The sequence below is a fragment of the Cottoperca gobio genome, chromosome 4 (genome assembly GCF_900634415.1).
Source record: "Cottoperca gobio chromosome 4, fCotGob3.1, whole genome shotgun sequence".
Lineage (NCBI taxonomy): Eukaryota > Metazoa > Chordata > Actinopteri > Perciformes > Bovichtidae > Cottoperca > Cottoperca gobio.
In genome coordinates this window covers 578,232-592,808 of record NC_041358.1, presented here as the reverse complement: position 1 = coordinate 592,808, position 14,577 = coordinate 578,232, and the positions used below count along the sequence as shown (strand labels likewise).

At 35.7% G+C, this 14,577-nt stretch overlaps 1 protein-coding gene across 4 annotated transcripts in view; it reads left to right on the top strand.

The window, feature by feature from the left end:
• Positions 1–7,287: 7,287 nt before the first annotated feature.
• Positions 7,288–14,577, top strand: part of st3gal3a (ST3 beta-galactoside alpha-2,3-sialyltransferase 3a) — a 53,840-nt gene continuing 46,550 nt past the window's right edge. Inside the window, exons 1-2 of one of the 4 annotated variants that reach the window (XM_029429763.1) lie at positions 7,288–7,417; positions 8,879–9,017. Coding sequence is in view for 1 of the 4 variants with exons in the window: in XM_029429765.1 (XP_029285625.1) it covers positions 8,903–9,017 (115 nt within the window). In the remaining 3 variants the exon portion in view is untranslated. Of the gene's footprint in view, positions 7,568–8,878; positions 9,018–14,577 lie in introns of all 4 variants that reach the window. The other 3 variants (XM_029429764.1, XM_029429765.1, XM_029429762.1) reach the window with 3 other exon arrangements.

Genomic DNA, 14,577 nt, shown 5'->3' with positions numbered 1-14,577 from the left:
AGATAGAATCTACATAGATAGAATCTAGATATATAGAATCTAGATACAATCTAGATAGATACAATCTAGATACAATCTAGATAGATAGAATCTAGATAGATAGAATCTAGATAGATACAATCTAGATACAATCTAGATAGATAGAATCTAAATACAATTTAGATAGATATAATCTAGATATAATCTAGATATAATCTAGATAGATAGAATCTAGATAGATAGAATCTAGATAGATACAATCTAGATAGATACAATCTAGATACAATCTAGATAGATAGAATCTAGATACAATTTAGATAGATAGAATCTAGATAGAATCTAGATAGAAAGAATCTATATAGATAGAATCTAGATATATAGAATTTAGATAGAATCCAGATAGAATCTAGATACAATTTAGATAGATAGAATGTAGATAGAATGTAGATAGATAGAATCTAGATAGAATCTAGATAGAATCTAGATAGAAAGAATCTATATAGATAGAATCTAGATATATAGAATCTAGATAGAATCCAGATAGAATCTAGATACAATTTAGATAGATAGAATCTAGATAGAATATAGATATATAGAATCTAGATAGATACAATCTAGATAGATAGATAGAATTTAGATAAAAAGATAGATTGATAGATAGATAGATAGATAGAATCTAGATAGATAGATACAATCTAGATATAATCTAGATATAATCTAGATATATATAATCTAGATAGATAGAATCTAGATGGATATAATCTAGATATAATCTAGATAGATAGAATCTTGATAGAATCTAGATAGATAGAATCTAGATACAATTTAGATAGATAGAATCTAGATAGAATCTAGATAGACAGAATCTATATAAATAGAATCTAGATACAATCTAGATAGATAGAATCTAGATAAATAGAATCTAGATAGATAAATATAATCTAGATAGATAGATAGATACAATCTAGATAGATAGAATCTAGATACAATCTCGATAGATAGATAGAATCTAGATAGATAGATAGATACAATCTAGATCGAATCTAGATTTATATAATCTAGATAGAATCTAGATAGAAAGAATCTATATAGATATAATCTAGATAAATAGAATCTAGATAGAATCCAAATAGAATCTAGATACAATTTAGATAGATAGAATCTAGATAGAATATAGATATATAGAATCTAGATAGATACAATCTAGATAGATACAATCTAGATAGATAGATAGAATCTAGATAAAAAGATAGATAGATAGATAGACAGAATCTATATAGATAGATAGACAGAATCTATATAGATAGAATCTAGATACAATCTAGATAGATAGAATCTAGATAAATATAATCTAGATAGATAAATATAATCTAGATAGATAGATAGATACAATCTAGATAGATACAATCTAGATACAATCTCGATAGATAGATAGAATCTAGATAGATATATAGAATCTAGATCGAATCTAGATTTATAGAATCTAGATAGAATCTAGATAGATAGATAGAATCTAGATAGATACAATCTAGATACAATCTCGATAGATAGATAGAATCTAGATAGATAGATAGAATCTAGATCGAATCTAGATTTATAGAATCTAGATAGAATCTACATAGATAGAATCTAGATATATAGAATCTAGATACAATCTAGATAGATACAATCTAGATACAATCTAGATAGATAGAATCTAGATAGATAGAATCTAGATAGATACAATCTAGATACAATCTAGATAGATAGAATCTAAATACAATTTAGATAGATATAATCTAGATATAATCTAGATAGATAGAATCTAGATAGATAGAATCTAGATAGATACAATCTAGATAGATAGAATCTAGATAGAATCTAGATAGATAGAATCTAGATACAATTTAGATAGATAGAATCTAGATAGAATCTAGATAGAAAGAATCTATATAGATAGAATCTAGATATATAGAATTTAGATAGAATCCAGATAGAATCTAGATACAATTTAGATAGATAGAATGTAGATAGAATGTAGATAGATAGAATCTAGATAGAATCTAGATAGAATCTAGAAAGAAAGAATCTATATAGATAGAATCTAGATATATAGAATCTAGATAGAATCCAGATAGAATCTAGATACAATTTAGATAGATAGAATCTAGATAGAATATAGATATATAGAATCTAGATAGATACAATCTAGATAGATAGATAGAATTTAGATAAAAAGATAGATTGATAGATAGATAGAATCTAGATAGATAGATACAATCTAGATATAATCTAGATATAATCTAGATATATATAATCTAGATAGATAGATAGAATCTAGATGGATATAATCTAGATATAATCTAGATAGATAGAATCTTGATAGAATCTAGATAGATAGAATCTAGATACAATTTAGATAGATAGAATCTAGATAGAATCTAGATAGACAGAATCTATATAAATAGAATCTAGATACAATCTAGATAGATAGAATCTAGATAAATAGAATCTAGATAGATAAATATAATCTAGATAGATAGATAGATACAATCTAGATAGATAGAATCTAGATACAATCTCGATAGATAGATAGAATCTAGATAGATAGATAGATACAATCTAGATCGAATCTAGATTTATATAATCTAGATAGAATCTAGATAGATAGATAGATACAATCTAGATAGATACAATCTAGATACAATCTCGATAGATAGATAGATAGATAGATAGATAGATAGATAGAATCTATATAGATAGAATCTAGATAGAATCTAGATATATAGATTTTGGTTAGAATCTAGATAGATACAATCTAGATAGATACAATCTAGATAGATACAATCTAGATACAATCTAGATAGATAGAATCTAGATAGATAGAATCTATATAGATAGAATCTATATAGATAGAATCTAGATAGAATCTAGATATATAGATTTTGGTTAGAATCTAGATAGATAGAATCTAGATACATATAATCTAGATAGATAAAATCTAGATGCAATCTAGATAGATAGAATCTAGATAGAATCTAAATAGAATCTAGATAGAATCTAGATAGAAAGAATCTATATTGATAGAATCTAGATAGAATCTAGATATATAGATTTTGGTTAGAATCTAGATAGATATAATCTAGATACATATAATCTAGATACATACAATCTAGATACAATCTAGATAGATAGAATCTAGATAGAATCTAGATATATATAATCTAGATAGATAGATAGAATATAGATAGAATATAGATTTATAGAATCTATATAGAATCTAGATATATAGAATCTAGATATATAGAATATAGATAAAATCTAAATATATAGAATCTAGATAGACTCTAGATATATAGAATCTAGATATATAGAATCTAGATAGAATATATATATATAGAATCTAGATAGATACAATCTAGATTGATACAATCTATATAGATACAATCTAGATAGATACAATCTAGATACAATCTAGACACATAAATAGAATCTAGATAGATAGATATAATCTAGATAGATAGATAGAATCTAGATATATAGAATCTAGATAGATAGAATCTAGATAGATAGAATCTAGATATATAGAATCTAGATAGATAGATAGATAGAATATAGATAGAATATAGATATATAGAATCTAGATAATCTAGATATATAGAATCTAGATAGATAGAATCTAGATAGAATCTAGATATATAGAATCTAGATAGAATCTAGATATATAGAATCTAGATATAATCTAGATATAGAGAATCTAGATAGATAGAATCTAGATAGATAGAATCTAGATAGACTCTAGATAGATAGAATCTAGATATATAGATTTTGGTTAGAATCTAGATAGATAGAATCTAGATAGATAGAATCTAGATAGATACAATATAGGTAGATATATATCATCTATATATATATATATATATATATATATATATATATATATATATATATAATATATATATATTTGACTCTTGACTCTTATAATATCTATATATATATAGTTATATATATGTATATAGATCTCATCTATGGATAGATATAATCTATATCTATAGATAGAATCTATATCTATAGATATCATCTATATCTATAGATCTCTATAGATCTATAGATATCATCTATATCTATAGATAGATATCATCTATATCTATCTATATCATCTATATCAGGGGTCACTAACAGGCGGACCGCGGTCCGAGTCCGGACCCAGACCCAGATATCCGACCCGGACTTATATTCAATAAATTACGGTATTTCCAATTTGACGGGGGTTTTCTGTTTTAACCAGCGCAGCCTTTCTAGTTTTTACGGCACTGGTTTAGCGGTTCAGGAAACTCACAGACCAATTACATGCGAGTTAAGCCATTTCACGTGATGCTAGTCAGCCAATCAAATATGTGCATTCCAGGCGGCAAACGTTTCAACTCTGAATACAGACAGATGAGAGGCGAGTGACAGACGGAAAGCGATTAGACGAGTTAGCGATACAGGAAGAGAAGACGGAGAGGCGAGTGAGCCGGAGACAGGGAGAGAAGACTGAGAGGCGAGTGAGCCGGAGACAGGGAGAGAAGACGGAGAGGCGAGTGAGCCGGAGACAGGGAGAGAAGACGGAGAGACGAGTGAGCCGGAGACAGGGAGAGAAGACGGAGAGGCGAGTGAGCCGGAGACAGGGAGAGAAGACGGAGAGACGAGTGAGCCGGAGACAGGGAGAGAAGACGGAGAGGCGAGTGAGCCGGAGACAAGGAGAGAAGACGGAGAGGCGAGTGAGCCGGAGACAAGGAGAGAAGACGGAGAGGCGAGTGAGCCGGAGACAGGGAGAGAAGACGGGGAGACGAGTGAGTTGGAGACAGTGAGAGAAGACTGAGAGAGAAAAATAACTACGCATGGCAACAACGGTTTTGACCAAACATACCAGCTCAAGTCTGAACTGAGGTCACAGAAAATCTCAGAGCCCAATATGATGAATCCAGCAGGATCCTGACTCATTCATTCACTGCCCAACAACCTGCTCATGAATGTTCCCTCAGAGGTGCTTGGATTTTGGGTCAACACAAAAAGCTATTTTATTTATTTTCTCTTTTATTTTTAAATGCAGCCTGAGAAGAACATTATACATATCTACAGTAATATATATATATATATATATATATATATATATATATATATATATATATATATATATATCTGTATATATATATATATATATATCTGTATATATATATGTATATATATATATCTGTATAGTTCAATGTTAAGTGACAATAAATATTGTCAAAATGTTTTTGAATTTTACTTTCTTTATTAGATATTTCAGTTGTTGATTATGTGCAGACGTTGATACAGCTACTAGGCTACTTCAATATATCTCACACTAATTCATAACGCACATTAGACTGATGTTCCGGACCATTGCTTGCGGAAATTTTCTAACTGGACCTCTTTGAATTTTAGTTAAATACCCCTGATCTATATATATATATATATATATATATATATATATATAATCTCTATCTATATCTATCTATATATATATATAGATATAGATATAGATATAGATAGATATATATATATAGATATAATATATCTATATATCTATATATATATATATCTATCATCTATATATATCCCTATGCTCGCTCTCTCTTCTCTATCTCTTACTATTTAGATATCCCTCTCCTATCTATCGTATTCTCTCTATCTCTCATCTCTTCTCTATCTCTCTCTCTCTCTCTTCTCTATCTCTCGTCGCGCTTCTCTCTCTCTCTCCCTCTCCTTCTCCTATCTCTCTCTCTCTCCTCTCCTTCTCTCTTATCTCATCTCTCTCGCTCTCTCTCTCCTATTCTTCTAGCGCGCGCGCGAGGAGCGAGAGAGAAGAGAGAGAGAGAGAGAGAGAGAGAGAGAGAGAGAGAGAGAGAGAGAGAGAGAGAGATATCTCTCGCTCTCTCTCTCTCTATATATATATATATATTAATATATATATATATATATATATATATATATGATAATATATATCTATATATATATATATATATAGATAATTAATCTATTAATCACGTTTTTATCTAACAAAATATTCTGCTTCAATCCACATATTTAAGTTAACGTAAGAGAAATGTAGGCTATACTCAAGTATTCTGTCAGCATGAAAATGGATATGTACATACATACATTTATTAATAAATAAATATTACATTATAACTTATTATATATTATACAAACAGATCGCCTATTATGGGCATAACATGGTTAATATAAACTTGAAGCTCTCTGTAGGAATATTACAGAACCATATTATATTAATATTGATAAAAATACACAAACACAGTCAGGTCCCTGTATGGAGCCTACTATCCACAACCACTGACTCATTATAAGTTCCCTTTATTTTAGGCATATTATTTGCATAGCTGTCGGTATGTATAGTTTCAGTGCAAAATATTCTCAGGTGAGTGTTTCACATTTCCGTGTTGTCTATTCGTCACGCCCCAGGTGTGTAAAGGCCATAAGAGAGCAACACACACACACACCCTAACCTTTCTAAGAAAAGCAATAACGGCAGCAAATACATATATTGTACTACTAATCTCCCTTCTGACACAATGTGTTCCATGAGTTGTTACCCTGTGTTCCATGTCAATACATTATTATTTGTGCGCCTTTCTTATTTTCTTATTTCATTATTGTGTGTGTTTTTATTATTATTGTGACTCGGATATAGTAATAATAATAATAATAATAATAATAATAATAACCTTTATTTCTAAAGCACTTTTTAAAAACAATTACAAGGTACTTGACATATACTAAAACACAAGGGCGTCAACAATAAAAAATAAAATAAATATATGAAGTAAACGGATACAGCTAAACACAAAAAATAAACAGAGATGCAATGAAGAACAGATCAACACTTTACAATACCTTAGAAGTGCATAGGGAATGATTTACATAAAAGCCTGTTTATGAAAGTGTTTTAAGAAGGGATTTAAAAGATGAAACTGATTGAACAGTGCTGCACTCTGCCTTGAAGGGATGAACGTTTATTATAATGAAGAATATCCCACATATTATGACCGATCTCCAGTTCCGCCATCCTCCCATCCTGGGAAAACAGCCTACACTTTACTTAATGTGTGCGACATGAGTGAAACTGTTATATAAATTGACAATTATTATCAAAATTGTTGTTACGTTGTAGGCCTACTTGTGTGTGTTATTTCCCTGTGCAATCATAGACGGTATGTAAGGGTTGCGATTCAAACTACTTAAAATACTATAAAACATTCTGTGTGTACATTTCCCGATTGGCTAAGCGTCATTATATGGCAGATTTAATTGAAGTTTGGCGTGCAGTTCTCTCCGTACAGAGGCTGGACCTATCGGGTGTCCCCACTGGCAGCCTGCCTGGAGCCTGCACGGACTGCACGGACGGGACTGAGACACCGATTCTGCCCCTCAAGTGTGTTGATAAAATGCAGAGCTAGTTTTGATTATTAGGATGTTTTCTTCGCATAACGCTAATATTGACCAATGCATAGCGGTAACTTGGTGCCTGAGACGGCAGCAGGAAGCACCGGCGGATTTGAGGTCAACTTGAAAACAGTTCACGGTAACGTTATTCATTCGGCAAGAGTCTGTGAATGGCTTCCTTGCTAGCGTAGCCAGCTAACATTAGTCATGCGTACTGGGTACTTGTTATATTACCGTTACATTCATCCAATTGTCTTGATATTCCTGTTCATGTCGTTAATTGAAGGGCAGCGCGTGTTACATGCTCCCAGCAGCCAGCCTGCGGAGGAGCGGTGGTTATTACTGAAGCTAATATGCTATCTTTCCTGCGTCGAAACATAATTGATGAGCTATGTTAGCTGCTAGCTGCAATAACAACACTGTGCTTCATTTTGTTGTTCCCGTTATTATTTTTCACTGTTTCTCTAACATTGCATTCACTGTTAATTGTATTCAAATACAGAAACCCCGTGACTTACCAATACTAATGCAAAGTTCAGTGAAGTGCCACAAAGTCTAAAGAACTATAACACTGGTTCACTTTATAGCCCTCTTACTATAATTAATTTGACTTTACATCACATATAACCACGTTGCAAACCATGCTGCAGTGTTTGGGTCAGTCCAAAGCCCAAATATATTCACCAAGACAAGTAGCATAAAATACATTTAAAGTTTTAAAACTGCATGCATTGGAAATGAATCACCAAAGGTAAAGTGCACATGATCTGGTGGTAATGAGCTGAACAGTTTTGACATGTCTAAACAAAGGGAAGACGCATGTTGTGTGAAATCATCTAGATTGGTAAAACAACTTCCCTACTGACAAGTTACTTTAGCTAGTCAGTATAATGCTCCTTTGTTTGATCAGATCTGAAATGTCTCAGAGGAACACCACACCAAACCCGACATGCATGGGGCTAATATGCACTGTGGGGCCCCATTCCTCCCAATCTGTGCATTGTGTATGTATTAAGCACACTTTTAATAATGGAGGTGTTACATTAATTTCAGTTTATAGCATGCTTCACTGGTGCATACGGTATCAAATAATTCATGAACTAACAGCAAACTAACTGCACATGCGGGAGCCTTGAACTAACCCAGCCTTAAATGCCATCCTTCCTGACCTGATAAGTGTGAATATGATTTGGACCAGGTCTGACTCGGGTTCCAGGTCAGGATTTGGTTACTCGGAACCGAGTGGACCTGTGAAGACGAAGCCTCCGCCCCAATTCCCAGGGAGGATCACTACAAATAAAGCATCTTCTTCACAAATACAGTCGATGAATTAATCATTCTGCTGACTGGTGCATAATCTCAGCCATTCAGTGTCTGTATTAGATTGTATTAAGTAATGGCAAGATGTGTATGAGTACAGGACTAACTAGTTTATTCCCTCTTCAAACAGGCGTGCCATGTATGCTAAGTGGAGATGAGAATGAAACCCAGTCGCAACCTCCTCCTGGGCCTGTGCTCCATTCTGGCCCTGGGATTCCTCTACTACTCGTCTGGGAGGATTAACATACGAGGCTGGAGCCACAATTCATGTGAGTCTACCTCGGGCTGGGCGATATGGACCGAAAATCAGACCTCTGTATTGTTAAGATGTGGAAGTGGGATAAATGTTCAAGTCAAAGCCGCATGTCATATTTCACAAGCACTTTTATTAAAACAGATATATCATATGACGTGGTTAAGATTAGTTTGAGACAAATAATTGAGGACTGCTTTAATTCAATAGATTCTACAATATAACCATGTTTGTTTCAACAATTTGTTGTTCTGGATTGCTCCTCTAAAGTGTTTGTGTAATTAATGTTACTTTGTTAAACAGCTGGATCAGATAATTGATTGCAGAGGTGATGTTACCAGAAACACTGTCATGCGGATTCATTTTTGAAAGAGCAACTGCCGATAGTGCAACGTTATCACAAGATTTGTTGCTTTTCTCTGTTTTAATCAACAATGAATCATATAATTTTCTGAATAACTTTGATTGTTGTAATGATGCTCGGGCAAAACTGCACATTTGAAGACATCACCTGGGGATCTGAGAGGTTTTAATGGGCATATTTCACTTTTGTCACAAAATGCCAAAAAATAAATCAATAGTCTAATAATAAAAAAAATAATTAGGCAACGAAGCCTTCAAGACTGCTTCGGTACATGGAGACCAAGCACCCGGAATTAAAAGACAAGCCCTTGGAGTTTTTTGAAAGAAAGAAATATGAACAAGAAGCACAGAAGCAATTACTGATGGCCATCACATCAACACATGCGAGTGCACTGAGAGCGTCATACTTAGTGACTAACCGTGTCGCTAAGAGAAGAAACCTTTTACTATTGGTGAAGAATTTATCCCCCTATATTGGACCGGCTCGTTGCAGAGACACAAGCTCAGGGCTCCCACTAATTCAGCGTAATGGTGAGTTTTTATACACTTTAGATTTGTTTTTATGCCGGCGGTATAATTTTATTTCGTCACATTTCCCCCCCAACACTTTGAAGGCTGGTCCGTGAAAATATTGTCTTACATGAAACCAGTCTGTGGCGTAAAAAAGGTTGGGGACCTCTGCTTTTAAGGAGTTATTCCTCATCCGTGCAACGGTCTGAGGACAGAGGGTGTCTGCAAAGCCCCCTGAGGCAAATTTTTTATTTGTGATATTGGGCTATATTATTCAAAAAACAGCCTCCATCACAACTTTCTATTAATGAGGTTTCATTTATTTTGTAACAAAGGATATATCTCAAGCTTGTTAAAGGTTATTGGGCTTGTTAACACATCAACTAACATTAGTTAGAAAATGTTATCAACTTTAATTGACTGAATTTATTGAAAAATGTAGCATATTAACATGAATACTGTGTAATATATGTGTTAACTCTCCTATAATGGGAACAGCGTTGCACTCAGTGGGAGCAGTGATGCTGCACTTTGGACTGAAGGATGCTGCAGGTCAGGAGTAAGTTTGGTGGTTGAGATACGAAGGACATCACAGAGATGCTGTCGCTCATTTTGGTTCTCAATCTGCTTTTGTTCAGAGAATATGTTTGCTCACATATGAGCCGAACAGACTCATCATTCTTTGTGCGTGGCGTCTCATCAGAGGAAACTTTTCCAAGCTCCGGTAGAAGTCGGGAGGGAGAGAAGCTGATGCTGATTCTTCAGGGAATTATCGTATATTATTATTATTATTATTATTATTATTATTATTATTATTATTATTATTATTATTATTATATAAGTTGATATAGTTGCAGACTCTCTTAAACTTCTTCTGCATTAATCAGCTCGATTTCTTTCTCAACGATAGAAAAATCTTGGAAGTGCTGACTGAATTCTGTCATGAGACGTGACATGAGATGAGAGACGTGATCACAGACACATATTTCTCCTTGTTATCAGAAAGGTTTGCCTTTTGAAAAGCACATTTGATTTCGGACAGCGTGGGGAAGTGCGCAACATTGAAGTTGCGTAGTTGTCAAACTTTGAAAAGTGTGGACATATCCCAGCCCTAATGGCCATACTATTAGCAATGGAGTACGTTTTACTGTTGTAACTTTGGACCGAGGCATTAAACAACCGCAGAGCCTGATTTAAACACTGCCAGAGCCCATGCCGTGCTCCAATTAGTGTATACTTCTGTCTTCTTCAACTTTATTCATTTCTCTGTCGTACAGTCTTGACTTTTCTGCGCTGTGTTCTTGTTCTTGTTCTCTTTTTCTTTTCTTTGCTTGGGACATTCAGCCATTAACCATGCAAGTTTCGTCCTTTCCAAATATATTAAAATGAATATTAGAAAAATATTCCATGGCGTTTTCAGATGTAGTAACGTAAAACTAACGTTGTTAAATTTACCAGACTTCTTTCTACGGATTGATATGATTGGACGTGGTGCTCCAGTGTCTTTGATCAGAGCGTCCTTAGCAACGGTCCGTTATACATAGCAGCAGTCTGCTATACAGAAATAACAGACGTACAATGTGTCTCAATGAAATCAAACTTGAGAATGGATCCATGTCTCTTGCCACTAGCAGTGCAGTAGGAAGCTCAGGTATATGTTTTCCTTGCTGTTCACACCATGACCACCTCTCTTCAGCAGCTCTCTAATTAAGTGCATATGATGTAAAGAAGTTGTCACATGTGATGGTTGGTCCCTGGGAACGTTCTGCCATCACAAGTACCACACGCTTGCCTTGATTTTTTTCTTTCTGTCAATCAGCTGGTTTACCAGTGTATGTTTTCATGTTCCATGTGCAGCTGGTTTTGGCAAAGCATCCAGATTTTTATGATACATTTCCCTAGTTTACTTGTCATGCTGTTTGAAGGCACAGCGACCTCTGAAGGGGACCAGGTGCTCATCCACATTCACAACAATGCCGGTTGTACATCAGCTGCAGGCGACTTACTTGTCCCATACGTCTGGACTGGCGGCAAGTCTGTCTTTTTCACGGTGTACAGTTCATGTGTCCTGATCATCAAATCGAATGAAGGGATGGAGGATAAGAGCACATTCCCATCCTTTGACTGGAAACTCTTTCAACTCAGGAGGTTCCTCTTCCGATTCAGTTGATTCTTCCTCCTCATCAGTTGAAGCAGGATCCTGATCATTTTCAATGTCCTCTTTCTGAAACTTCTTCTCCTTCTTCTACAGGTTCCTGGTCTCTCTCCTTCTTGAAAGGGTTCTAAATGAACCCTGCATAACCTCTGTGTAACAGTATAGAGCCTCTTTTATTGTGCTAAAATGCTCAGATGTTTTAGCTTCTGTTGTCTTGTTTCCATGTAGGAAGAGACTCATCAAAGATGTGATAAGAACAGGTTAACACAGCTGTAGCTTTGAAGTTGTGTGTGTGTGGGTCTGTGTGTTCTGCTAAAAAGCACAATAGTGTGACCCATTACCCCATTTTGCTGTCATAATTGACCCTGGAAGACCACAGATGCTAAAAATCTAAATAACACCCATAATTAAATTAAAGTAGAGATCACTTGACTGGCACAGTTTGAGAACAAAAGTGTTAAATAACACATGTCAAAAAAGTTAGGGTGATGTCCATCCATCCATCCATCCATCCATCGTCCACCGCTTATCCGGGATCGGGTCGCGGGGGCAGCAGCTCCAGTAAGGAACCCCAATCTTCCCTTCTCCAGGCCACATCCTCCAGCTCCGACTGGGGGATCCTGAGGCGTTCCCAGGCCAGTGAGGAGATATAATCTCTCCACCGAGTCCTGGGTCTTCCCCGGGGTCTCCTCCCAGCTGGACGTGCCTGGAACACCTCCCTAGGGAGGCGCCCAGGTGGCATCCTTACTAGATGCCCGAACCACCTCAACTGGCTCCTTTCAACATAAAGGAGCAGCGGCTCTAATGGCTGAGCTTCTCACCCTATCTCTAAGGGAGACGCCAGCCACCCGTCTGAGAAAACCCATTTCGGCCGCTTGTACCCGTGATCTCGTTCTTTCAGGGTGATGTATCTCTCTTAAATAACTCTCCCTCTACATTGCCTTCATCCTTAAGCCACGTTCAAAGATTCAAGAATAATTTATTGTGCTTCTGCAACACAGGGTTGCACAACAAAATACAGTTGTAGCCTAGTCCATTATGCTATGCAAGAAAAGCATAACAAAACATAAAGAACAAAAACAGTAGTACATTTCTGTAGTAAATTTGCATCAGGAGGATGATGGTGATTTCTCTGCAGCTGATATGACTGACACAATACACAATGTGAAGACAACATTTGTTTGTGTGTTAAACTCTGATGTCTACCAACTTTTTGATGTTAAACACAGACAAAACTGAGGTAATTGTACTTGGTCCTAAACCCCTCCGAAACACATTTTCTAATGCCATAGAAGCTCTGGATGGCATTAATTTGGCCTCTAGCACCACTGTAAGGAATCTCAGCGCTATCTTTGATCAGGATCTGTCTTTTAACTCCCACATAAAACTATTTTCAAGGACTGCCTTCTTTTATCTACGTAACATTGCAAAAATAAGACGCATCCTGTCTCAAAATGATGCAGAAAAACTAGTTCATGTGTCATGTGTAATGTATAAATGATAACATGTTTTATATTTCACAAACATCCATTTGTTCATATTTTATTGCAATGATACTCCTTTTTTGTATATTTATTACGAGGAGTCTTATTTAGTTAAATATGCTTTTATTTTGATACTCCTGAAACTGGCACTTCCTGGGTTCACGCCACTTTCGGGAGACTGTTTCGGGTTCCGCTGAGGTGAGGAGGCATGGGGGTAGAGAGTTGCTCGGCGCTGGATGAGGCCTCTCTCCGAGCCTTGAGACAATGTTGTGTGGTTAAAAAGACAGAAGTTCTCCTCATCGTTATTTCCTAATCCAACACAACGCAACGCAAGCGCAGAGTCGATCGTGGTGTCAGCTACAGACCGTCTACAGTGGTGCCGTGACCCGGATTCACAGTGCTTCAGGCTGTTTCTTCGTCGTTCCTGAGGCTGTGGATAAACACCAGCTTGGTCACAAGAGGTGCTGCACACCACACATTTACTTTCATGTACTAAAGCAGGGGTGGCCAACCCGCGGCTCTCGAGCTGCATGCGGCTCTTTGCCCAGTTTCATGTAGCTCTTCAGTTCATATCGAATTTTATTTGTGAGTGTGAGTGTGTGTGTGTGTGTGTGTGTGTGTGTGTGTGTGGTGTCAGTATGAGAGCATGACAGTGCCTCTAATGTTGATGTGGCCCAAGAGCCAATCACAAAAATGCCTACAATGCAGTGAACCAATCACCGTCGAGGGGGGAAAAAACCTATCGTTGAGTAAACACTATCTGACCATCTGAGTTCGATCCTAATATTGCAGGGAACAAATGCACAGCTAAGCGAAAATATGAAGACTAACATAGGACGTTTTATTAGAGTGGGAGAGTTCATATTCATATAAAAATGCTGCCTGACCTAGTGCAAAGTGTATTTGCAACAAACTGAAACAGTTTAAGACGCATCTTCAAAAGGGAGAATTAGCGCATTTTCCCTCTCTGCTAAAAGCAAGCGGAGAAGCCGAAATGCAACATTGGTTGAAACCCTGCACGAAAACTTTGCGACCCGGTTCCATGATCTACAGCTGAAAAGGTC